The 26,806-nt window shown below is 34.9% G+C and overlaps 1 protein-coding gene across 1 annotated transcript in view; it reads right to left on the reverse strand.

Annotated features, from left to right (window-relative positions):
• Window positions 1-26,806, reverse strand: part of TMPRSS15 (transmembrane serine protease 15) — a 118,053-nt gene that overhangs the window by 32,721 nt on the left and 58,526 nt on the right. The window contains exons 14-18 of the mRNA XM_038581118.1: window positions 23,172-23,261; window positions 21,452-21,577; window positions 18,872-19,012; window positions 7,868-7,978; window positions 6,237-6,369 (exon numbers count right to left, since the gene is read on the reverse strand). Coding sequence (XP_038437046.1) covers window positions 6,237-6,369; window positions 7,868-7,978; window positions 18,872-19,012; window positions 21,452-21,577; window positions 23,172-23,261 — 601 coding nt within the window. The remainder of the gene's footprint in view (window positions 1-6,236; window positions 6,370-7,867; window positions 7,979-18,871; window positions 19,013-21,451; window positions 21,578-23,171; window positions 23,262-26,806) is intronic.

Genomic DNA, 26,806 nt, shown 5'->3' on the forward strand with positions numbered 1-26,806 from the left:
TAGAGATAGATACTTTGTACAAGTTCTCTGTTTTCTACTGAAACAAGTACACAAAAGTTCATGGGTTACTTTGGGACAACAAGACTACCCCACCAAAATCACCTAGGGCTCTGCAAAGACCTGAGATCTCTAGGCCCCATACTAGCAAGGTCTGGGTCTGTGGAGCTACTTCTTGTCTGTGATAATAAGTAAGGGATTTGTGGTTAGATAAGAGATAATTACAGAACTAACTCTTACTAACCTTTAATTGAAATTTAGTCTTTTTTGTTATACAAATGTAGGTGACTAACCATTAACACTGATAGCAACACCTATAACTGTTGGTGCATACATCTAAAAAATTATTTATGCTCACTTTTCGTCTTATAGTAATCATTAGAACTGCCAACATATTTTATCCAATACCTAAATAAAATATATGTAATAAATATATATATAAATAAATATATCTATTACTATGACTAATTACTAATTACTATGACTAATTACTATTACTAGATACTATACATATCTATTACTATGTCATATTTATAATATTTTGATAGTTATTTTTTATTTAACAAGTTTTTTTTTTAGAGAGAGAGAATGTGTGAGCAGGAGGGGCAGAGGGAGAGAGAATCTCAAGCAGGTTTCACGCCAACTGGGAGCCCCCTGCGAGGTTGATCTCATGACCCTGAGATGAAATAAAAAATTGGACACTTAATTCAACCACCCAGGTGCTCTTTGATAGTTATTTTTTTTAGGAAGTTAATTTCCTTTGTAATTATATGTATTTTATTTTTTACACTTAAATATACAGTTCTAAGAAGAGGTTAGTAAATTTTAGTAGCCTGCCAAAAGTGTCCATGACACACAAAAGAAGCTTAAGAAAGCCTACCCTAGATTACAGTTCTCAAACTTTAGCATCAGAATTGCCAGAAGGGCTCTTTCAAGCACAGACTGCCAATCTTACTCTAGACTTGCCCATGCGTAGGTCCCTCAGGTGGAGCTCCAGAATTTGCATTTCTGTATGTGCATTCCAGGCTTGCAGATGCTACTAGTTTGGTTCTGAAAATCATATGTCAAAAACCACTGACCTAGACCACACTGAATCCAAATATCTGGGTAAAAGACGAGGTGATTCTAACTATAACCAGGTATGGGGGCTGCTGATCCAACTTTTGGATTACAAATCAGTGGTACACTTACTTTCACTCCCTTGGCCATAGCAGAGAGAATTTCCCAACCACTGTGCTTTTCATAGTCTGGTAAATAATAAACTTTACTAAATATGAATCTTAGAAAGTTCTAAAATTATTATGCTTTGCTATAATTATTTCTCCTTACCTATATTTAGTTAATTCACTGCTAATTTTAAAATTGGAAAAAACATCAGAGTTATAGTTTGTATATCAGGTAAATGGTGAACTTTTTAACTTGGTAAAATACAATGTTTCCACCATCTTGCCCACACCTGCCTCTCACCCCATCCCACTCTAGGAAAATAGCTAAGAACACAATAAAAATTTCCTTTGGTGCTAAACTTGCAAATTAAAAATTAAAAATAACAGAAAATAGTATTTAATTATTTCTGTGTGAGGTTAGCAAATAAAAAATAAGTCATTTAAAGTAGAAGTTAGTAGTTACATTTTTTTTTTCTATTAATTCCCGTATCTTATCTTTGTTGTTTTGTGTTAAGGCTTTTCCCACATGGTTGAAAATTTGGGGACAATGATGGGAAATATGGACAAAGACAAGAACACTTTTTGCCTACCAATTTTTAAAACTAATATGAATCACAGGTTCTATTTTCAGTTTTCCAGGACCCATTTAAACCGTGGATACAAATTTGTGGTGGTACCTATAGAGGCTATTAAACCATTAATGCTCTGTTTATTTGGAAGGCTTATAAATACAGCATTTTATCCCCTCATCCCCAGCAGTTTCCAAACACTTCCGAAATGGAAGAACTTGAAGTAATTCTATTTCTTATTTTGGATTTGAGAATGAGAGGCTCAACCTGAGGCTTCTGACATTTGAACAGAAGGTACCTTGCATAAGACTGTTATAGGATTGATTGATTGATTTTAGAGATTTTATTTATTTGAGAGAGAAAGAGAGAGCACAGGAACAGGGGGAGGGGCAAAGGGAGAGGGAGAAGCAGCCGCTCTCACCGCCCGCCTAACAGGGATCCTGGGGATAGGGTGGGAGTGGGGGATGGGGGTGGGAGTGTGGGGGGCACTCAATCCTAGAACTCTGGGATCATGACCTGAGCCAAAGGCAGACACTTAACCTAACAGACTGAGTGCCCAGGCGCCCCGGGACTATTATAGGATTTAAAAATTAACAGCAACTCCTCATAAGCAGCCTAATAGCGGTGTGTATAACCAAATCTATTTTTTTTTAATTTTTATTTATTTATGATAGTCACAGAGAGAGAGAGAGAGAGGTGCAGAGACACAGGCAGAGGGAGAAGCAGGCTCCATGCACCGGGAGCCCGATGTGGGATTCGATCCCGGGTCTCCAGGATCGCGCCCTGGGCCAAAGGCAGGCGCCAAACCTGCTGCGCCACCCAGGGATCCCTTTTTTTTTTTTTTTTTTTAATTTTTATTTCCAAATCTATTTTTAAGACATTAGTATTTCCTAAATTCTGTGAAGCTGTACAGACCTGATGACTTCTAGGTTTTAATGGCTCAGCAAGGCAATTCAACCACATAGTTCATTTTTTGGATTAGTAACAAGGTAGTGTGCTTTCCTAGGAAATGTTTTAAAGATCACAACCCTAAGTTTCTTTAACATTTATTCTTGCATTGGTGTAAAATGTTTTCTTTCATACTTTGATCAGGGACATGAAAGTGTTATTTAAAGTACTTTTTTACTTATGCATGCTATAAATGGCAGGGAATGAAAATGTTTCATTTAAAAGAGGGAAGGCTGATGAAATCTGCCTCAACATGATTTACTAGAATCTTGGGGGAATTGCATTTTGTACCCTATCTGCATAAATAATCTTGAGAGACTACAGTGCCTTTTTAATAAATTGACTCCTAAATTACTTTCCACTGTACCAAACACATCATTTTAAACTCACTAAGTTTTCTTTCGGTTACCATGCCCCAGTCTAGACACATTCTCATTAAGGCTATAACTTTCTTTCAATTACAAGAGCACTGTGGAGACTATTTAATAAGTGCAGGCCCAAAGATGAAAGTCTTTGCAGAGATTACCCGACTCATTTCTGAAGAAAGCAAGTGCCTGACCTTCATAAAAAAATACTGTATCTAAGGCAGTGGGATGTACTATTTGCTTGATACACACTAAAAAATAATCTAGTTCTTTGTCCCTGTCTCCTGCTGGAGGACTGTGATTCATGGAAAATGAGGTCAGTGAACTAGAGAGTAAAATCTGGCTGGGGGAAAACATGTAAATAGATAGTACACAGTTGTGTGGGATTGCCTGTCATCCACTTAGCTCAAGCTGTTTTCTAGAAAGCCTTCCTTGACATGCCCAAATTGAGTGGTTCTCTTCTAGCACCTTTTATTTATCACCTTATTTTGTCATTATCTATTTATGTGTCTGTCCCCACCATATTTAAAGCAAAAGCCATGTTTTACTCATCCATGGAACAGACACAATATCTTTGCTAATGTTTAAATTTTTGATCAGGAGTAATCAAAATAATACATTTATATTAGCAACTGTTAAGTAATAAAGAAATCTTTCCTTTGCAATACATTATGTCATGCAATTGTAGGAATCCCCAACATATTTAATTCAAATTTTAAAAACTTCTGTCAATGAAGATGTTCATACTTTGGTCTTTGTAAGTGATTCATTTTGACCCTCTATATCCTGCAGGAAACTATTTATTTAAGATTCACAACCAGAATGAAAAGAACTCCTGTGTCTATAACCATATAATTATGCTTGGATAGATGGTGAATTGGAACACAAGCTCCTGTGCAGTGAAATCTCCATCATCCAGGATATTTGGATTCATTACTTGTGGAAACAAGGTCAAGTTACCAATCTCCTTAGCTTAACCTTTACTAAATTCTTGAGTCTGTAAAACAGTTCGTAAGAATTACTGACAAGTTCAGTAGTGAAAGCAAATGACTTCTTAGGGCCTCACCTGTATTGAACTAAAATTAACACTGAAATAGGAGTTTGGAATCAATGCCACTTGCCCAGTGGTTTCCTTGAAGTGAGGATAAATAAACAACTGTCAGTTCAGTGTTTTGTTGCCTCTTCATCAAAAAACATTATTCCCGCTACAACCTACCCTCCACTCAGCTTCCTTAGCTCTCCAAGTTTCCCACATTGAAAGATTTGTTAGAATACAAGCTATAATGTATTATAAAAACAATAATATATATAAAGTGCAGGAAATCTCTGGTTAATGCATATAAACCAAACTGATGATTATTTACATAATGGATGATGAAACTCACATCCTCCCTTTGCTCTTTATAGAAATTTATCTTCCTAATGAGGTTGACATCACTTGAATGAGACTTAAAGCTGAGGAGTTCAGATTCTGAATGAACAGTATTTTAGGAAGTAAAGGAAGTTGAAAACTCTCAATTCAAATTGCAAGAAATTATGGGGCATTTCTGATACTCTGAATAGGGCCTCAAACATTTTCCTATTACTATAGGAATACTTCTATGTGGTGGTTAGGTACTAGATCGGCATTAGTACACAATGTAACTCTCCCAGTCTACTAGAAATTAAACGGCTATTATAGGTTACACCAAGACCTAATTGCTACATTAATGTTATTTCTAGTGGAAAATATGTCTTGCATTAAAAAATAAACATTTTGAAATAAATTTTGAAAATCTGTGTATAGCATGAAGACTGCATGATTATTAATCAGCTAGAAAGAAGGGCTCTTTATAAAGAAAGCAATCAATTACCTTTGATTTTGATGAGCTAGGAACAGTTGAGATAATTGCCAAATGCTCATGATATATGTCGAAGTGGACTTGAATTATTTTCCTTTTTTCACTTTATACAAAACTTTTAGAATGGATTAGAAAATCATTCCCCATCAGGACAGAAGGAAAATGATAATGATTTATGTTGAACAACTTTGGGCATTTAGATGGCTAGATATTTCTATATTTATATGCATATATATATTTATTTGTAATGAATAATTTATTGCTTTAACAAATGTTTATTTACTACCTGTATTTTGAGACAATGATAAGTCTAGATGGTAGCAATGCAGTATTGGATAAAATAAGCATAGTTCCTGTATTTATAGACTTTATAGTTTATTTTTTATTTTTTATTTTTTTAGACTTTATAGTTTAAAATGACAAGACATACTAGTAAACAATATAGTGCTATAAGTGATAAAATAACCATGTGTGATCTAATATGATTAAATGTCCTAAATCATGAATACCAAAAGGATCAGAATGTTGAATTAGAATTGACTATACAACTTAAAAGAAGCAAATTATTACTACTATTCCCTTCTATTTTAAACCTTATTACTTTTGAGATTGATAGGAAGGTAAGAAATGAATATGGTGAACTAGTGTATTTGATATGATGTATTATGACAGACTGGAACTATAATAAATCTTAGGTGTGTCATTAATATGGAATTATCACTTGCATTATGCTTCTTCAAAAAGCCTTGAAATTTTGCATATCTTTTCTCACAATAGTAACACTGCTACAGATTTTCTGAAGGAATTATTGTGAAAATGTTGCAAAGATATAGCAAAAGCATGTTCTCTAGGACCTTTGTGATTAGTTATATATATACTATAATATAGTATAACAAAGAATATTTCATTTTCTTTGATAATCTATAGAAAATATTTAATCGACATGAGAAATGCCCGTGTAAGTAGGCTAAAAAGCAATATAATATTATATTTTGTAAAATTTTGTAGTATAGGATTTCCACCTTTTGAATATTTTGAATAAAGCTGCTTTGTACGTGTGTGTGCAAATATATCAGTTCATTGGGGTAAATATCCTGACATGCAATTGCCGGATCCTGTGGTAATTCTTTTTTTTTTTATCATATTTATATTTTTATAAATAAATATTTTTATAAACATAACAGTGGTTGTTTTTGAGAATGGCTTTAATCAAAATTTTTTGTCTTCCTTTTGCTCATGTGTATTTTCTAAATTCATAACTTCCTTAAATTTATGTCTTAATAAACCCTATTTGATATCAATAAAAACATTTGAGAATCTCTTAAAACAGACCTGAGAAGAATCACTTACCCTAGTCCCAGCAGCTGACAGACATCATTTGAAATCTGGGCGGTCCAGTTGTCAGCACAAGCTACATGCCATCTGCTCAGGATTCTGAACTGCACCAAACCATTGTTGTTCCTTGTGCCGTTGAAAAGACGTACTAAAGAGATCAGATCATACACAAGGTCACTTCGGCCTAAGCTGTTAAGAGTAAATGATGGGCTCTGAGGTGCCTGGATGGCTCAATTGCTTAAGCGTCTGACTCTTGATTTCAGCTCAAGTCATGATCTCAGGGTCCTGAGATCGAACCCTGCCAGGCTTTTGCTGGGGGTGGAGCCTGCTTAAGATTCTCTCTCTCTCCCCCTCTCTTTGTCCCTCCTCCCCTTGCTTTCGCTCAAAAAAAAAAAAAAAAAAAGGTAAACTACATGTGTAATGTTCTTAACATTTAGAGTTATGAGATTGATTGTAATTTTTCTTAAGAGTATGTTAGAAGGCCTAACTTGAAAAATACAAATTTGATAGACTTAACATTGCTCCTTCATATAACTATAAAGATGGAAAAGGCAGAGATACAGAAGTTTATTGCATATCAATACAGCAAATAAATAGAAAATAAAGTTATTTGTGAGGATCATGTCTTATAAGCTTAGTCTCTAAAAGAAGGAAAATTCAAGTTCAGAAACAACTTTAGGCATTTTTTCCCCTTACTTCTTTCTCTAGAAACTATTTTCTTTGGCCTTGTTCTTTTGCTGCTTAGTTTCCGTCTTCTTCCCCGCTACCTTACAAGCATTTTGGATACAGTATAAAGGCTATGAGTGGCTGAGTAGGGACTGGGCCCAGTGAAGCTAGTTTATCAAACAGGTGAAACATCAGCAATGGTAGTTTTACCACAAACACTATACTGTAATTCTGTAGGTTAATGTTCTTGTTCACGTTTAAAATCAGGCAGACTCAAGTTGAAATGCAGCTCTAGCATTCACTAGGTGTGTGATCTTTGGCAGCCACTTAACTTCTCCAAGCCTCAGGTTTATCATGGCCAAAAAGAACTAATTCTTATTATGTTAAGAGTGTTTTACAAGCACTCAGCTACAGGGCATGGCATAATAAGTAGCATTAAGTATTTGCTTAGAAATAAAAGCAAGACATAGTAAAAGTAGTCATTGCTCATCATTTTATAGAGATCTGGAAGTAGGCTAGACTGAGGACTCAACAAAGCAGGAGTAGTAGGTACTGAAGAACCAGAAATGCAAAGGAGCAAATCTAACATAGTCAGTTCTAAGTAAATATGAAGATGTATCCATATGCAGGCAATGGGCAAACTATCCTAGCTAATAGGGTGGTGCTAGAGGGCCTGGTGCAGGCCATTGTCTCTCTGTCTATGGTATATTATGCTTTTTATGTGAATATGAGTTGTCCTAGACTTAAAGTTACTAAATGCAGTCAAGCTTAAATAGACAAACAAACAAAAAACAGGGATCTGCTGGTCAACTTTTCTCCTAACCAGAATAACATTACTAAGTGCTGAAATCACTGGGGGGATGATCATACCTCAAAGCACCAAGACATATATTGATAACCACATTCTGAATCTTTTACATTTGTAGAAGCCAAATGTAGAGGCTAACGTGATTAAAGTGTTTTCCTAAAATGGAACATACCACAATGTGCTTCATCTGAGCCATCCTTACAGTGCGGAAGGCCATCGCAGAGATTCACCAATGGAACACACTCTCCATTCTTACACTGGAAATCGTCTTCCTTGCAGGGCTCTATTGAGAGAGAATATTTACTTATGGAGTGAAGACGTGACAAATACATGATCCCATAGTATCCATCCCATTCCTGCCTCTTTACACATTGGCCTTTACCACAGTGAGTGATTGAGGTAGATTTAATATGAAGTAAGATTACATACACTTTGTTCTCAGAATACCTCCACAACAATAGGGTCAAAGCCAGAGATATGGCTTGAGAAAAGTGTGCACAAAACCTTAGGCATCTTTTCAGAGAGCACAGAGCAGTTCCAAGAGATGGCCAAGAGGTTTAGGATACACTCCTCCCTATCTCTGTTCGTCTCTTCAATAGACATCTCTACCCCAAATTAACATACAAGCAACAACCATTGGAATGTTACACAAGCATAGGAGGATCTATTGATTTTACCACACGATACATCCAAACTTATATCATATGGAAATGTGGAAGTGGCCTTTTGATGAGACCAAAGTTGGGCCAGGCTAGAAGCAGTGAGCTCGGTTATAGCCTGGGTCAGGTGGGGGAAAAGTAGTCACAAATAAATGGAAACTCTGCAATAGCAGTAATTTGTAAAGAACTTGAAGATGGAGCTCTAAACAAGTAAATCAGGTTGGAGTCAAGAGAATGTGACTGGCATATGAAAAAATAGAAGGAAAATGAAAAGGCTGGACAAAGAAGGAACTGAGTGAATCTGGAGGCAGTTGGTGGTTTCCAGAATTTGAGTCATGTAAAAATAGGCTTATTGGAAATATTCATTGTTTGAAGAAAGTGGCTGCTACTGTTTTCTGGAACTGTTTGATCTTACAGGGTTTTGCACAGGTAGAGAGGGGTTTGCTCCCTCAACATGGTTTTTAACTGTGGTTTGAGAGGGATAGCTACATGGCAGTATTAGGATCTCATTGAGGGCCACATGGGATTTGGCCTCCCTGAGAAGAGGGATGGTATAGAGGGTATGGAGATTGGTATGGAGGGTTTAATATTTCTTCCCTCACATCATGCACAGATGATCATAATGGGGAAGCAAAAGTACTCGATAAAAATAAAGAAGAGGGAAATTTGTATTTTGAAAGGTATTATGAATATTAATTATAAACTATTATACTGTTTTCAAGGAGATGCAATTCATGTTAAAGTGGTTTCAAAACTGAACTGTACTAATCTCCATATAGATTTTCTCAATTTATGATGACCAAATGTAATGGTACTTGAAAAGAATCATTCCTGTCATTTTAAATCTAGGTCGTAGCCCCAAATCTGAGAGTATTGATAAATACTGTTACACTCTTAAAAAGAGGTACTAAATGTAGCCATACTACACTTACTAAAAAAATAGCAAAATTGGTCTAGCAACTATCAAGACCCATCACCTGTTTCTAGGTATGTGTGTATATATGAGGATTAGAATATATATCTTTCCTAAAAAGACTGCATAATATATCTTCAAGGAACTGTTTTCAAGTGGGAGAAGGGAAGATGGTGCCATCCAGCACACCAAGGGAGGGAAGCTCCAAGACAATTCATACTGAGTTACCTTAAAGGAGGAAGGCCATCATATCACTACCCACCTGAAGGTTTTTTTTTTACACTAAAGAATCACGAGACCTATTGCTTCTGTGGGATTCATGCAGGAGCTTTCAGATTTTTTTTTTTTAACTGATGTGTGCATGTGTGTGTGTGTGTAACTAAATTTTTTTTTGTGTGTGTGTAACTAAATTAAACACCTTTATTCTGTTATTCTATTCTAAATTTTATTCTTTTCTATTTTATTCCGTTCTATAATATGAAATGCTGACCAAAACCAAATAAATCTGATTTCATGATCCGATTTTTGAAAAATATCAGACTGAACTAAAGTATAATGAATAACTTCACAAGAAGTAGTGACTCTAGGTTCTTAAAGTTTGTGGGCAGGTAGCTGTACAAATGAAGATTTATGTTCACTTCCTATGTAACGAATTCAAAGTCAGAAGTTAGGCTGGAGCTTCCCTTGAGGGTAGCTAGGGACTGGAGAGAGAGTGGCAGTGGAAACAGCCTGCATTTTCTCCATATGGGAAAAGTGCATGAGTTTCCTTATGGCCAATGGGCACTGGGGAATATAAATGAGTGACAGCTGCCTGACAGGATAAGCATGCTCCAACACAAAGTGGACACAGGCAGAGCAGAACCTGGTGGGCGGGGAGGGAATTGGGAACTGAGTAGGGCTATAGGAGATTGCTTAGGAAGAGTACTACTCTTGTCTACAGTGCAGTAGTCATGGGGAAGGAGAGCAGGAGAGGAATGCTCCAAAGAACCCACAGTTCTGTTCTACAAAAGAGCTAGTCTTTGGCCAGGAGCCACCGTTAGCCAAAAGAAAAACACAGTGGTGATAGATTTTTCCTGTTTGCCTCTCCTTGAACACTGCAGGTATAGGAAGATGGAAGGGAAAGAATGTGGAACGTGAGTCAAAGGCAATATTTCTAGGGTCCTCTACCTTAAGTTGTTAGGCTAAGATTTGTACCAGAACTGGGAGATAAAAGAAAATTTGAACCAGATGATTTTAAAATTTTGATGCTCAATTTGACAGTACATCTTAATATCTAAAAGTGAATCTTAATTACACAGTTAAGAACATTTAAGACCTAAAATAACTGCAAGAGTGAGGTGGTCCACTTGAAATATCCAGGGGCCAAAAGGGAGATTTGAAATAAAGTAGGTGGAGAAAAAGAAAGCTTTTTCTGTTTGCACTTTTATCGAGTCCATTCTTTAAATTGAAAATACACTTTAATAATTGAAATATCCATAGACCTTGTTTCTTCATCTTTACATGCCTGCCTAAAGTGGGAAATCAGTAGTAACTGTTAAACATTAAGTGGATTAATTTATATTAAATGATTAATAGGCCTCAAAGATCAGTACAAACCCTAGTAATAGAGCTGACACAATATAAAGTGATCTTCAAATGTATGATTTCAAAGAAATATATTTTTTAAATTGGGCAATTTATTGGCTAATGGAAACTCTATTTATTTGTAAACAAATTGATTCTATGAATTATAAAGATAAAATATGCTTATTTGTATTTGAATGTTGGCTAAAGCATAAACTCTGGAATCTTATGGCCTTGGTTTGGTCTGCAATTTAGCCATTTTCTTTATTTATTTATTGATTGATTTATTTATGTTTATTTTCAAACTTGAGCAAAGAAGTTACCCTCTCTGAGACTTAGTTTTTTTTTTTTTAATTTTGTTTATGTATTCATGAGACACAGAGAGAGAGAGAGAGAGAGAGAGAGAGACAGACAGACAGACAGAGACAGAGACACAGGCAGAGGGAAAAGCAGACTCCACACAGGGAGTCTGACATCCCAGGTCTCCAGGATCAAGCCCTGGGCTAAAGGCGGCACTAAACCACCTGGGCTGCCCAGAGCTTTAGTTTCTTTACTGTCTCATACGAGTAAGTACTATGTCTTAGGTGAATTCGGAGAGTCAGCTGAAAAAAAGAAATGTATTTGGTAAACCAGTATGAGTATATTGAATGCTCAACAAATAATATTCTTAAAAGCAAAAAGAATAACACTTAGAAAGCACCTCTTTAGCTGATACTTAAGTTAACATTCTTATTTCTAAGTGCCCTTTGTGCTACTTTCCCCTCCAGATTACCAACAAGAAATCATACTTAATCTTTTCCTTTGAGTATCTGAAAACAATAATTGGAGCTGTTTGTACTTTATCTTAAACTTTGAAAAAGTTTGCATTTTGTAACCCAAATCTAACTTACATTAATAAAAAAAATATTTTAAAGAAGACATGGCTGGGCCAGTTGTTTCTATAAATCTTTACCCCAATGAGAGAAGTAGGTTACGTATATCAACTATAATACTATTAGGGATGTTCTTGTAAATGTAATTATCAATTTGTTTCACAAACACATAGGTTTTAACCAGATTAGTGAGATGATAAATGGGTGAAGATAATTTCATATTCTACAGGCAAGCATTAATATTTTAACTGACTTTATATTTTATTTATCCACTATTAATTTTCCTTTAAACAGAAAGAAGGCTTAAAACTAGGGATACATGTGTTTGTATTTGTATATTCTATTTTAAATCTAAACTTTGATATACATTATATTTATTTAAAAAGCTGACAGCCTAATTATATATCCATGATTAAATATCTTAATAGAGAATGTTAGTCACCATGAGTTATTTTGAAATTATCTCATTATTTTGTTTTCATAGCTTGTTAAAATCATTATGTAAAGATGAGTTCTCAATGCCAATAATTTAATCATAAATAAGCTTATTGATAAATTTACTCTTACTAGTGTCATCAGTCTATATTTATTTGTAAAAGCATATATTTACTGAATGGAAATTTAAATTTCTAAATGAAAATATGAATACATGTATAAAGATCTGAAAATTGTAATTTATTTTTGCGCGCTATCCTGAAGATGTTGAAGTTATACCTTATGAATCTAGAAAAAAAAGATTTAAAAAAATTTATTCATAATAGACAGAGAGAGAGAGAGAGAAAGGCAGAGACACAGGAGGAGGGAGAAGCAGGCTCTCTGCCGGGAGCCCAACGTGGGACTCGATCCTGGGACTCCAGGATCGCGTCTTGGGCCAAAGACAGGCGCCAAACTGCTGAGCCACCCAGGGATCCCCTGAATCTAGAAAAAAAATAATTTGCTTCTGTAAAATGGATGCATCAATGAAAAAACACTGAATGGGGCAAAATGGTCTATTGTTGCTGAACTGAGTAGAGATTATAAATTCTGAGGAAAGGTCTGAATAAACTCTTTCAAAATTTTCCTTACATGCATGGACTGGATTCCAATTCTTTGCAACATATAGCAGTTCAGCTTCATTATGAAGTCTTTAATCCAAAAGTCTAACTCTCTGTGGCCTCTGAAATCTTACTTCCGATCATTTTATGCCCATAGTGAAAGAGGGAAAAAGAAATATTGCCAAGAATTGAATTTTCCCATCTTCATTTTATGAAGTCTCCAGTAGCCCTGCCTCATTTAATCAACATATGCTTGGCTTTAAATGGAACTGAATTGATCTCTAAGGCACATGCCACACAATCTGGGGAGGGCTCTAAACCCCTAAATGTAATCAGCTGCCATTTCCACAGTTGCCTGATAAGCACTATTGAATTCCAAATTAAGACCCTGAGTATCAGAAAAGAGCAATGAGGGGACATTTATGGGAGACAGATCTTAATAAATCTATATTTCATATGTTCTAGTTTAATTTACAAGGAAATGCTAAAAATAGGATAAGGAAAGGAGATACAAAAATATGTTATACAATTGTTTTATATTTCAGTTGAATGTATTGGAAGTTGCCCTTGAAATACCTCAGAAGATAAATGAAGTACATAAATGCTGAAAATTTTTGATATCCCTTTTATACTTCTTTCTAAAATGATCCTCAAAGCAGGGCACCATATAAACAGATAAGTGTGCTCAATCTCTCTTTCCATTACCAGCTTGATTATCTTCCACTGCCGATTCCCTGTTTCTATAATTGCTTTTCAGTCTTTTGGTGTAAAAATCCCGCTGGGAGAAGATTGTGCTGATGATGACTCATTCACTCCATTTTCTACACCCAGCAGCATCTGTCCCATGTCCATGAAGGATGGGAAACCACATTCCCAGAATATTCACCACACAGTGATGGTCATGGAAGCGTCCACTCTAGCTTCAGTCAGGAATTCTTTCTAAATGACTTATTTCTTGAATAACATAATCATAATTATTACAATCTAGCAAATGGATAAACAAACATGAACAATTCCTACACCAAAAACTTGGTATCAGTGGATAGAAGCATTAGAAGTCATAGGTTGTGCTTTTTAGGCTTTTATCTTGAATAGAATTGTTGTGATATTTTTCAAAATCCTTGGTGTTATATTTATCTAATAAAAATCTAATAAAAACCAGTAACTGTAATATTTTTGTGGAAGAGATTTGTGGCTGTATTCCTTTTTGTGATCTTTTCTTTCCACCTCTTTCCATTGTTCTCATTTAAGATTTAAGCTTTTTTTTTTAAAAGACCAGCACTTCTCTAAAATTTTGTATCAAAATTTTGTATGGTTTCTTTTTTTTTGCGGATGGTGGAATGCCAAAAATTATTTCAATTGTTTAAATCTATGAAAAAAATCCATTTCTCTATTGGTTAGAGTTAAGTTTTTATCTCATTAGTTCAATTGGTTTTATAATTCATCTTCATTTCTTTAAAAATACACTTTTTTCTTATTTACTTATTTATTTGTTTGTTTTCTTTCCATTTCTAAGAGTTTGGCTTTTTTAGATTCCACCTACATGATGTAATGTAGTATTTGTCTTCCTCTGATTTATTTCACTTAGCATAATGTCCTCAAGTTTTATTCATGTTGTCACAAATGACAAGATTTCCTTCTTTCTCATGGATGAATAGTATTGCACTGAATATAATATACCACATGACCTTTATCCATTTATCTGTAGATTGACACTGAGGTTGTTTCTTTATCTTGGCTATTGTAAATACACTGCAATGAACATAGAAGTACAGATATCTCTTTGAGATTCCGATTTCAGTTTTTTTTTGGATTTATACCCACAAGTGGGATTGCTGGATTATGTAAATAGTTCTAATTTTAATTTTTGTGGAATCTTCATAATGTTTTCCACAGTGGCTGTACCAGTTTGCATTCTCATAAATAGTCTACACGGGTTCCTTTTACCCCACATTCTAATCAACACTTGTTATTTATTACTTGTCTTTTCAAGAATAACCATTTTAACAGGAGTAAGTTGATATCTGATTGTGCCTTGGATTTGCATTGCCCCAATGATGGGTGATGTTGAACATCTTTTCATGTAGTTATTGGCCATTTCTATATAGTTTTTGGAAAAAAATTATTCAGTCCTTCTCTTTCTTCTTAATTCAGATTTTTAAACTAAGTTTTTAATTTTAATTCCTGTAGTTAACATAGATTGTTGTTTCAGTTTCAGTTATACAATATAATGATTCAAAAAAAGTTCTTTCCATGACATCATTCTTGGAAAAAATTTGGGAGACCCAGAGTAGTTATTAGATATTTTCTTGGACTACATTAAGATACTCTGAAGAATTAATTCTTTTTGCATTCAAATAATAGGTGACAGATGCCAAGTAGGTGATATTGATGCCCATACATTCAATTCTCGAAAAAATCTTCAAAATACCACTATACTGTCTTTAAGTATTCTTCATGAAATGAGTAATATGTAAAGCTGATTTGACTTTTTAAAGATTTATTTATTTATTTGAGAGAGATCGAAAGAGAAAGAGAGAAGGGAGGAGCAGGGGGAGAGGGAGAGAGAAAATCTCCAGCAGACTTTCTGCTGAGCGTGGTACCCAACACAGGGCTGGATCCCATGACCCTGAGATCAAGACCTGGTTAGGGGCACCTGGGTATCTCAGTCATTAAGCATCTGCCTTTGTTTCAGGTCATGATCACAGGGTCCTGGGATTGAGCCCTGCATCAAGCCCCACACTGGGTTCCCTGCTCAGTGGGGAGCCTGCTTCTTTCTCTCCCTATCCTTTGTGAGCTCTCTCTCTCTCTCTCAAATAAAAAAAAAATCTGGTCAGAAATCAAGAGTCAGATGCTTAACTGACTGAGCCACCCTGGAACCCCAAAGCTGATTTGATTTTTAACACATTTGAAAAATGATTATATTTATTCTGTTTAGGAATTTGTCAAAATATATCCCTCTTGAAATTTAAAAGTTTAAATAGTAAATTTTATAATACTGATTACTGCTTATTAAATTTTTACAGACAACAGTAAGACTGTGATTTTTTGGTCAAAATACATAATTTTCTCCCTTTATATCTGTCACTGTTAGTTTTGACTGGTTCTTTTCATTTGGGAATGTTTATTATTTTCAAATTTCAAATTGTGGCTTGGTGTTTTTTTTTACTGCAGGCCCATTGCAGGCATTTTTTTCCTGTATGCACACTTTTCCATCTCTTTATCTATTGTTTTTGCATTCTTGATCATACTTTTGTGCAGTAATTTTTGTGGAAATGTGGATATTTTGGTGCCAGAGTGTTTGAATAGGTATTCAATCAACCAAAAAACTTTGTTGTTTATGGCATCAACAAAGACCTCTAATCAAATCAGAAAAAATAATTTGGCTGTGGTAGAGTTTCAACAGGAAAGTCCTCTGCTCATAAAGGGCCATGGTTTTCCAAATATCTTAAGGGCAACTGATTTGTAATGTCATTTTTAGGGGGCAGGTGTTTAGCAAAATACTAGAGGCTAAAATTAAATATTAATTTTTCCTAAAAAACTAGAAGTCATAATTTTAGTTAAAAAATAATGCTGAAACCATTTTGCATTTTCTACTATTAACTAAAATTCTTTATTATGTCATTTACTCTCTATGTGACATTTTCTATGTAGCAATAAGAACCAATTAGGTTTTATCAACTATATACATCCAAAGTCTTTTTTATCTTAGAAGAACTAAATCCTATACATAATTTTTTTCTCATCTACGTTTGTTACTCATCTACCTTTTAAAAATATCATCAGATGGTATGCCTGGGTGGCTCAGCGATTGAACGTCTGCCTTCAGCTCAGGGAGTGATCCTGGAATTGAGTCCCACATCTGGCTCCCTGCGAGCAGCCTGCTTCTCCCTCTGCCTATGTCTCTGCCTCTCTCTCTCTCTGTGTGTCTCTCATGAATAATTAAATAAATCTTTAAAAAAATAAAAATATCATCAGAAAATCAAATGATTAACGAGTTAAATCAAATGTTGAATTAAATTAAAATTAAAATAATAGCTACACCACAAAGAAAAAACTGGACTAAAATACTGGCAGGCATGGGAGTAAAAAAAAAAGAAAAAAATATTGGCAGGCAAACATGGTTATCATAGTAAAATCAGTAGCAACAAAATTATCATGGAACAGAACCAGTAGCTTGATCCAAAATGGTAATCTCTTTCCATAATTTGGCTGTTGTTGATAATGCAACTATAAACAGGCACAAATGTCCATTGACTGATGAATGGATAAAGATGTTGTGAGATATATATAGATATATATATCTATATATATCTCACAATGGAATATTAGTCAGCCATAAAAAATGAAATCATGCCATTTGCAATGATGTCGATTGAGCTGGAGAATAATTATGTTAAGTGAGATAAGTTGGTCAAAGACAAATACCATATGATTTCACTCATCTGTGGAATTTAAGAAACAAAACAGATGAATATGGGAGGGGGATAAAAGGGAGAGAGGGAAGCAAACCACATGAGAGTCTTAAGGATAGAGAACAAACTAAGGGGTGATGGAGGGAGGTGGGTGGGTGATGGGCTAGATGGGTGATGGGAATTAAGGAGGGTATTGTGATCAGCATTGGGTGTTATATATAAGTGATAAATCAATGAATTATATACCTTAAGCTAATATGACATTCTATGTTAACTGGAATTTAGTCATTATACATACATATATAAACATATACTTGCATAAATATATAACATCTATTCCTACTTTCATGTCACTGTATTTTCTTTTTTACTTCTTTGAAAAATAATTATGAATATGATTTTAAAATATTTTAGTTTGTAAAGTAAAATAATTTTAAATCATATCATTTTCTATATTTTCTTCTTTTTTATGGACTGTATTTTAAGGTAAAATCTAATTTTCAGTAGGTCTCGAAGTCTTTATTTCTATCTTATTATACTATATATTTATCATAGTTTTTAATGTTTTGTTTGCTTATTTCATTAATTGAATATTTTGATTGACATGTGTCACTTGTTGCTTATAAACAAGTAGCTGTTTCTAAAACCAATCATGAAATCCGGAAGGGCAGGTTAGTTGATTGGGCTACCACTCACTCCTACCTAAGTAAGTTGGATAATAATTGATGTGGCTTATTTTCATGTCCAGAGGGTAGACAAGATACAGATTAGCCTTGCAGTAAGCTAAAAGCATACAACTTTCAGAGATGGAGTCAAAAGTCTAGGCTTGTTGTGAGTGAAAGAACAGAGATTAGATAACAGGCCAGATGAAGATCCCTGCTTTGACCCTACAACTTTTCTAGACATTCTAGTTGAAGACAAACTGACCACGATCTACTATGAAAAAGAAAGATAGATAAAGGAAGTGACATGCATTCCATCTTCCTGACATATTTGCACAAGGAGAGAACCACAGTTGAGGAGCAATAATATAAGAAAAATCATAGTCCAAGAGGAGCAGCAAGTGATCACAAATTCTCTGTAGGTTGTCAAATGCAATGAGTTACATCACACCCCCACCTACATGTATAGAGATACTGATATATCCATGATGAGCAGGCAGGCAAGTTAGTTTTTTCCTGCTGATTATGTTATGATATAAAAAAATATAGGGTAAGAAGGTTGTGCATGTCAGTAGTATTAGCATCAAATTCCTTCATCCTTCATGGCAGGGGCTTTATACTGGTTGTCTTTAAGAAGTTAATGATGTTAATTTTTTAATTGGATCTTGCTGGAATCCAAAGAGTTCACTTGCCTGATTCCCTGCTGCTCTCTGAAAATGCTCTTAGCAAAGGGGACACGACAAATAGTCCTCCTTCATAGTGTCAAGTACCCCACTTTTACCATTTAAAATGCCCCCCCTAAGTGAACAAAATTCACGAGTTTACATCCCATAGAAGAGCAAGTAAATTTGTTGAAAATGAAATGGATTCCTGTTTTGAAGTGACTTAGGGAGTGGTTATGTGGACATAAAGGAAGAAGGAAATCTCTGATAAGATGAGAAAGAATGAATACATTCAAATGCAAACACAGAAGTCATATTTAGGCTTTGAAATACTGTATGTTTTTGTCATTTTGCTCCAAAAGTTTACACGCAACATGCAGTCCCAAGTGCACATACCTGGAATCCCCAAGTAGTAGCCAGTAGTGAAGTTTGCTTTAAATCCCCCTTTTGCCAATTGACTGTCAGTGATGAAAAGCACAGTCATTCTATTGGTGGTTGAGAACACGTCCTTTACTGGCCCAGGCCCTGTGTAGACAGCTGTTCCAAATGAAAACAAGATAATCATTAAAATGATACTTTGAATGTAGAAGAAAATATACCCATTTATCAGTTCCATCTTTTAGAGGTATGCAACATGCAGCATGGCTGCTCGAGGAGCAACCACACATAAATAATTATGTACTTCTGTTTAGATTTTGGACACTGCTTCTAAGAAAGCCAACTTCTCTATTGATCTTTTCCAGTATTGCTTGAGATTTCTGTGGCTCTATAATTTAATACTGCTTATAATATTATCTGGCTTAGCACCACTACTGTTCAAAGCTCATGATATCCCAGAAAAAGAAAATGATTGCATGACTGGTTTTAAAGACCTTTATAAAACAATGGAGATTATAGCTCCCCTTAAAAAATTTTTATCCAAATTTATTTGATATTTTTTGTGAGTTGAATCATTAGCCTAAGCTGAAGGATTGGATTAATTAGAGACAGATAATATAAACCTAAGTGGTGTTTTTCAAAATGTTTTTCATGAAGTCCTGGGCTTTGGAGGGTTCATAAATAAAGAAATATTCTATACTACACAATAAAGTCTTAGGCTAATTAAAGAATACATTCATATTATTAGAGATATACACATACATATTTTTTAGAGAAGCGTGGGGGAGGGACAGAGGGAGAGACTCTTAAGCAGGCTCCATGGAGCCCAACACAGGGCTTGATCTCACAACCTTGAGATCATGATTTGAGCTCGGATCAAGAGTTGGACATTTAACTAACTGAGCTACCCAGGAATCTCTCATGTTATTAGATATTTTATATATTAGAATCCCTGAAAGTGATTCTGTTTCTTAAAATTTTTTTTTTATTTATTTATGTATGATAGTCACAGAGAGAGAGAGAGAGACAGAGACACAGGCAGAGGGAGAAGCAGGCTCCATGCACCGGGAGCCTGATGTGGGATTCGATCCCGGGTCTCCAGGATTGCACCCTGGGCCAAAGGCAGGCACTAAACCGCTGCGCCACCCAGGGATCCCCTGTTTCAAAAGAACTTCTTGTTTACAACTTTGAAAACTATGATTCTGAGATCCTCCAGAATTTTTATTTACTTTTTAATGACTGATGTAAATATTAAGAGGTGAAATGATGAAAAAAAATTTTTCTTGGACCATGAGAACCTGAAATTTTCTTTTCTAAAAAGATTTTATTATTTATTTATTTATTTATTTATTTATTTATTTATTTATTTATGAGAGAAAGAGCATAAAGAGAGCACTGAAACTTTCATTAGAAGGACAATATAAACTAAAAATGGGAAAACAGCTCAAAATATGTCTATAACTATGTATACAAATATAATATTTGAATTTCTTCAGTTCTTATTAACATTACCCTCCCAACCTCACTGAGATTTTCATTGTTGATGTGTTCTATGCGTGGTTTTCAAAATCCTCTTCTAGGAAGTCTGCGCTTTAGAACTTTGTGGGATTTTTCTGAAGAACTCTGTGTAAACAGTGATGGTTAATATTACTGGAAACCTTCTCCACCACCCTGTCCCTGTACTGTTATGGAAAGTTCCCTCTGGTCTTCCTCCATTGGTTGCCGTGTTCATGGTATTGCATCCTGATTGCATAGCTACCTGGCCAGATTTTGTGGAAAATGATTAATGAGTTCAAAGCACAGTTTTATGAAACATTTTTACTTGTGAAGTGTGTGGTTTCATTCACTCCAGTTGACCCTATAAGTGTTTTCATAATTTAATGTGTTATTTATCAAGAGATGCTTTCTTAAAAATTGGTAGTAGTTAAAAAGGATATTAGCCATGACATTTGATTGATAGGTTTTTATTATGTTACCATGTATTTTATGACGTACATACAAGAATTTCTCTGGAGTAGTATACTTTCCCCATGTTTATTTAAAAAAATTAGTAGTCAGTAGAAAATAGGGAAAAATCAACTTTGATCAATATTTGAATAATTCTCAGATATTTACATAGAAGCAACTGGTACTGGAGACACAATCAGAGTAATAATAAATGTAAATAAAAATCATAAAAAATATTTGCATAAAAACACTATTTGTTCCTTTAGTTTGAAGTGAAACAAAACTGGATTTAATAGCAGTTTTTGGAAATATGATGTACACATAATGCATATTATGAGTAATGTATGTCTTTTAGCTTTTAGTCTCCAAGGAGTAATGCTTACTGTAGCGAATTAATACAGCTGGTAGAAACTGCTAATGCAAAAATATTAATTCTGGTTTGCCAAGAATGCTCAAAAAGAATATTACTCTGTTATTATTGCAAACACTCTCATTTTGGAAGCTCCACATAAAATTTGACATGTTACTCTGCTGTTGTAATTTCATTTTGCTAGTTGTAAAAGAGTGATTACAGTTATTGGGAAATGCTCTCTCCATCAATCCAATCTCTTGAGCCATACAACTTTCACAATATTTAAATCTCAGACTTACCCAAGAGCAAAGAATCATCTTCTCCACCATCTCTGACTTCCACTACATCCGCAATATTTTCTAAGTCAAATTCTTGAAAATGAAGTTGTATATTCTTTCCCTTTTGAGCATTTAAATTCCAAACACCTTAAATGTAATACATAACACACACACACACACACGAAGAAGTGATATATGACAACACAGTTTATAACACACTTGTTTTGATTTCCCTCAAAAGCTTCACTCTCTTGAGAATTTCAAATTTCTCTGAATTTTCATATGAACCTCATGCCCCTCCACGGCATCCTGCCTTTTCCCTTATTGTTACAATAGCTTGGGCATTTTGTAAAGCCTGACAACTTATCTACATTTTCATCTAGACTTTGTTATGTTTGTTTCTTTTCTCACTTCAGTGCCTAACATATAAAGTACCCAATAAATATTTATTTAATAAATCAATAAATTTAATAAATTTCTATAGATTGTTCTTTTAATATTCCACTGACTTTTGGAATTTTTAGATCAGTACATTGTACAAATGATATGTTTAAAAGATGTCTTCAATGTGAAGTAGAGATGATAATCTCTGGTTCCTCATACAAGTCAAATTAGATTCATGGCTGTTTATTTTTTTGGATCAGATAAGTCCCTGGAATAGTGGCTCTATTCTCCTATGAAAGTGATACTTACTTATCTCTGGGTCATTTGAAGGAAGAAAAGTTGACATTTTCTAACAACACATTTTTCACTGTCATTAGGGCATTTCTTTCACTGGTAGATTTCTCCTTTTAGATTGGGGTTGCTATGTTAGGTGCAGCCATGGGAGGAAACATGTCTGTTTCCCAGACCTACCGAAGTGAAATATTTGTAGGTTGTGCTGGGGAATTGGCATCTTTAATACAATTTCTATGCAGCTTGAATGAGTTCCTCCAGTTAGAATATTGACAAGAGATAGGCTCTGTGCAGTTTTATCATATTCTCTCTAGGCTTAAGATTTTTAAGTAAATCTTCATAATTTCATCTTTTTAAAAAGATTTATTTTTTAGAGAGAGAGTGTGTGCAAGTGGGGGGAGGAGCAGAGAGAAAATAAGAGAAAATCCTGAAGCAGACTCTTCACTGACCACAGAGCCTGACACCAGGCTTGATCTCACCATCCTGACATCATGACCTGAGCTCAAATCAAGAGTTGGATGCTTAACTGACTGAGCCACTCAGGCACATGTATTTGATTTTTTATCCTGAGAATCTAACTACATTACTCTAGCTGCATGCTTTATTGACAGTAATATATATTTACAAAAGGTGTGGATGTCACAATTGGCCCTTTACTTTTTATACTTTCCACTGACTTTATGGAATTGTAAATTTGTTACATATATTATATGCATAATCAAGAAGAGTGATTAAGAGAGCAGTATCTGAAATAAGATACTTTCACTTACTGGTTTTATTAAATTTTTAGATTTGAGAATTAAAATAATAGCACCTTCTTCAAAGAATGATTGCAACAATTGACTGAAATAACATATTAAGCACTAACACAGTGCCTAGTGTGAAATAAATGCTAAGTAAGTTTAGTAATTATTATTGTTATTGTTGTTATCATTATACCATCTCATAGATCTGGTAGGTATACTTAGTATTGGCAAATTTATAATCCACTTTGCTGAATCAAAGGGGGTATCAAGCCTTGGTATATACATCTGTTTTTCATGGCCTGGGGGTAAAAACAACTCACAGAAAGCCTGATTAGGGTAGCTGTTTGGAAAGTTCATGGAAGTGAACGTTGTATTTGGCTCCCACAGTTCAAAAGGTCCTCCGCAGTCAGCTGAAAAAGAGAAAAGGAAAACAATGAAAAATCATTACTAACACAATGCTTATTTCAGAGAGATAATATTATATGCAGCAAATTCCCAATTATATTTCTTGGAATACTGGTTTTGGCACATAAAATTTATAGTTTGTGTAAATGAAAACCTTGCAACTTAAGTAAGGGAAAAGTGCAGGCTAACAGGTCTCCACTTCTTTTTCAGAAGAACTTCTGAAAACCTTAAATATTGTTCAGTTCTTTGAATCACCGAGAAGGTGTAATCATGTGCAGCATTTCCCAAAATTATTTGGACAAGGAATAATTTTGCTAAGCATCTTTTATAAGTAGGCCTTATGAAATAAGGTATCTGATTCCTGATATAGAAAATAATGAATTCCGATAATGGAACAAATCTTAAATTTGACATTCTCCTATTTGAAAGACAAGTAAATCATTCATTCTATCATTTCTTTTGTTGTTTTCTTTCTTTTTGTTTTTCTACCTCCCCCCCACCCCCGTCTCTTTTTCCTCAGTAGAGAGAGAGCTTCACTATCCTGTATACTGAGATGTTTTACTCTCAAGAAAGGGAGACAAACTGAAACTTCTCTTGCCAAATAATTGCTGACACTGGTCTGATACTTGACATTGTCCAGGAGTCAGGTTGGGAAAAAATTCATTAGAAAAAATACAGCACAGAAACTCCAGTTAAAACTAAGATGGTTCAAGTTGGCAGATTAACTTTATGAGATTCTTAAACTACTTTATATTTATCTTCCTGCTTGTTGGAAGAAAATTCTAAAGTAATATAAAGATTCATCAACTACTTCAAGGATCCTAATTCTATCTTATTTGTATTAACATGTTACATTTAAAATCAAAAGAATAAAAGTAATCTAATTCTAAGAATATAGGAAACTGAGATTCATATATATTTTTTCTAATTAAAGACAGAGGATGCCAAAGTTCTTTACTCTCAGTAAGACAAATCAGGTTATATGAGAGATAATGAAATGTCTTTACACCTTCTGCAGTCCTTCGGTCATACTCTTTTTTTTGGTTCCTCTTTTACATGTCTTGTGTCTCACTTATGTATATCTTTTCAATTCATGTGCTTCTTCCAAATTTGTGTAATAAGCATCTTAAACTTGGGTTTCATAATGTACTCTAGTTGAACAGAGAGAGGCGGTTGTGGTCCAACGGTGGTGCTGCCTTATTATCCGGTTTTGAAGGTAGTAGATCTGGTCTATTTTACATGGTCTCCTGGGTGGGCTGATCCAGACTCAGATGAACTTAGCAAGAATAATAAAACCTCTTGCAAAGCCTTATAACTTGCAAATTGTTTCCATGCACTTTGGCTCAAGCGGGGAGAGAAAATGGTGTATAAAAGGAAGATGTGTTGGAGATGGTAGATTAAAATTGTCACTCTGAGTTATCTATTTGTCTTTTTGAGAGTTGGTTTTCTCATACATAAAAAAGATATATATTAGAGATTTTCAGGGTTGTTATAAAAATCAGACATAATTATGAAAAGTGCCTACACATTACCTGGCATATTCAATATGAATTCTTATTACATACACGTGGACTAGGTCATTACTTCATTATTTCAATTTTAAATGGACGATATGAATATTGGCAGTATTCAGTTGCTTGCTGATGCTGTACACATCAATTTAGGGCCAGAGTCAAGACTTCAATTCAGTTTGTCTCACCCTCACCCCTCAATATGTCTTCCTATTAGGTTGATTAAACTCTGCATCCTTTTCACTGTCTGGTCTAAGCCATAGGCAAGTGAATGCCACTTGACGGTATGTGTATGTGACATACGCTTGTATACACAAAGAGAAGGAGGGCAGAATGGAACATGGATGAAAGTGCTAACAAGTAAGGTCAATGATGGATGGATTTAGAAGGAAGGAGTTAGTGTACACAGGGTGCTAAAGAAGGTATTTGGGGACGTCTGAGTGGCTCAGCGGTTTAACTTCTGCCTTTGCCCCAGGGCATGATCCCAGATTGGGGGATAGAGTCCCACATTGGGCTTCCTGGGGAGGACCCTGTGTCTCCCTCTGTCTATGTCTCTGCCTCACTCTCTCTCTGTGTCTCTCATGAATAAATAAATAAAATCTTTAAAAAAATAAAGAAGGTATTTGAACCAAAAAAAGAGTGATAAGGAGAAAGAGGGCAGGTTCTCCACTTGAAGGAATGAATGAAAGGCCAGGGAATTGTATGATCCTATATCTGAGGTCAATACTCTCCTTGATTATGTGACTACCTGCCTGGCAAAGATTTCTGAAGAAGTATATACTACAACCCTTCAACTTCCACTTACACATACTCATTTAATTTTAATAATTCTTAGTGATGGAATCCCTGGGTGGCTCAGCGGTTTAGCGACTGCCTTCGGCCCAGGGCGTGATCTTGGAGTCCCGGGATGGAGTCCCACATCAGGCTCCCTGCGTGGAGCCTGCTTCTCCCTCTGCCTGTGTCTCTGCCTCTCTCTCTCTCTCTCTCTCTCTCTCTCTCTGTGTGTCTCTCATGAATAAATAAATAAAATATTTTTTAAAAATAATAAAAATAATAATTCTTAGTAACATGAAATGTTCCCTTCAATTCTCTGTGGAACTAATGAGGAAGGGGTAGTATAAAAACTCTGCAAGGCAAAGTCTAGCATTGCAGATTGCAGATTGCAGGTTGGGGAAAACCAGTTCTTCTGTTTCACTAGTTTAAACAGAGCCAGTGTGGCCAGTGGATTTGTTTTCATTTTGTTGTTGCTGATTTTAAACCATCATTCTTATTTTCTCCTCAAAGAATAGGAAGATCTCAAAGTTGTATTCTCCTAATGGAGTAAATCACTGATATTTTGGAGAATGTATTGAATTTTCACATAACACAGCTGTACATTATGTGTAGATGAATAATAGGACTTTAATAAATATACACCTAGTACATAAATGTTGTCAAGTGTAATTGTTAAGCCTGTCAAAACAGTTCACTTAGCATTTCTTCACTAAATAGAAGCATTAGAAAATTCATTCTTCTGAAATATTTAAGAATTACTGTTTTGAAATGAATATCAGATATAGTTTCATGTCAAATAATTGACCCATAAGATATCTCTGATCCTTGGCCTGGTAAGATTTCTCAGTTATTCTCTGTATATAAATGATGGTAAGGGATTGGGAAAAGTACTTTCAGCCATTTTAAATATGAAGACACGATTTATTTTAATGGTGGTATTGCTATAATGGAGATGGCCTCCTTATTAGAGGGGCCAAAGATTCAGAAAATGTACTTCTGGGTACCACAATCATATTGTGTCATTAGATAAACTCCACCCAGAGAACGAGAGTTAAATTATCTGGTACAGGGAGTTTTATTCACAGCTGTGAAACTTTTTCATTTTTCCTTTTCTTGAAGCTGTTCTCTCAAAGATTTGTATTCTGATTAATTCCTTACTATGCCAGCAGGGATTTTCACTACATACAATATGTAAATAGCTTGCAGTATTTTGCAAGTGGTTGTCAAGGATAGATATTTTTCTTGAGGCATGTCATTTTTAATCC

The sequence above is a fragment of the Canis lupus genome, chromosome 31, assembly GCF_011100685.1.
Source record: "Canis lupus familiaris isolate Mischka breed German Shepherd chromosome 31, alternate assembly UU_Cfam_GSD_1.0, whole genome shotgun sequence".
Lineage (NCBI taxonomy): Eukaryota > Metazoa > Chordata > Mammalia > Carnivora > Canidae > Canis > Canis lupus.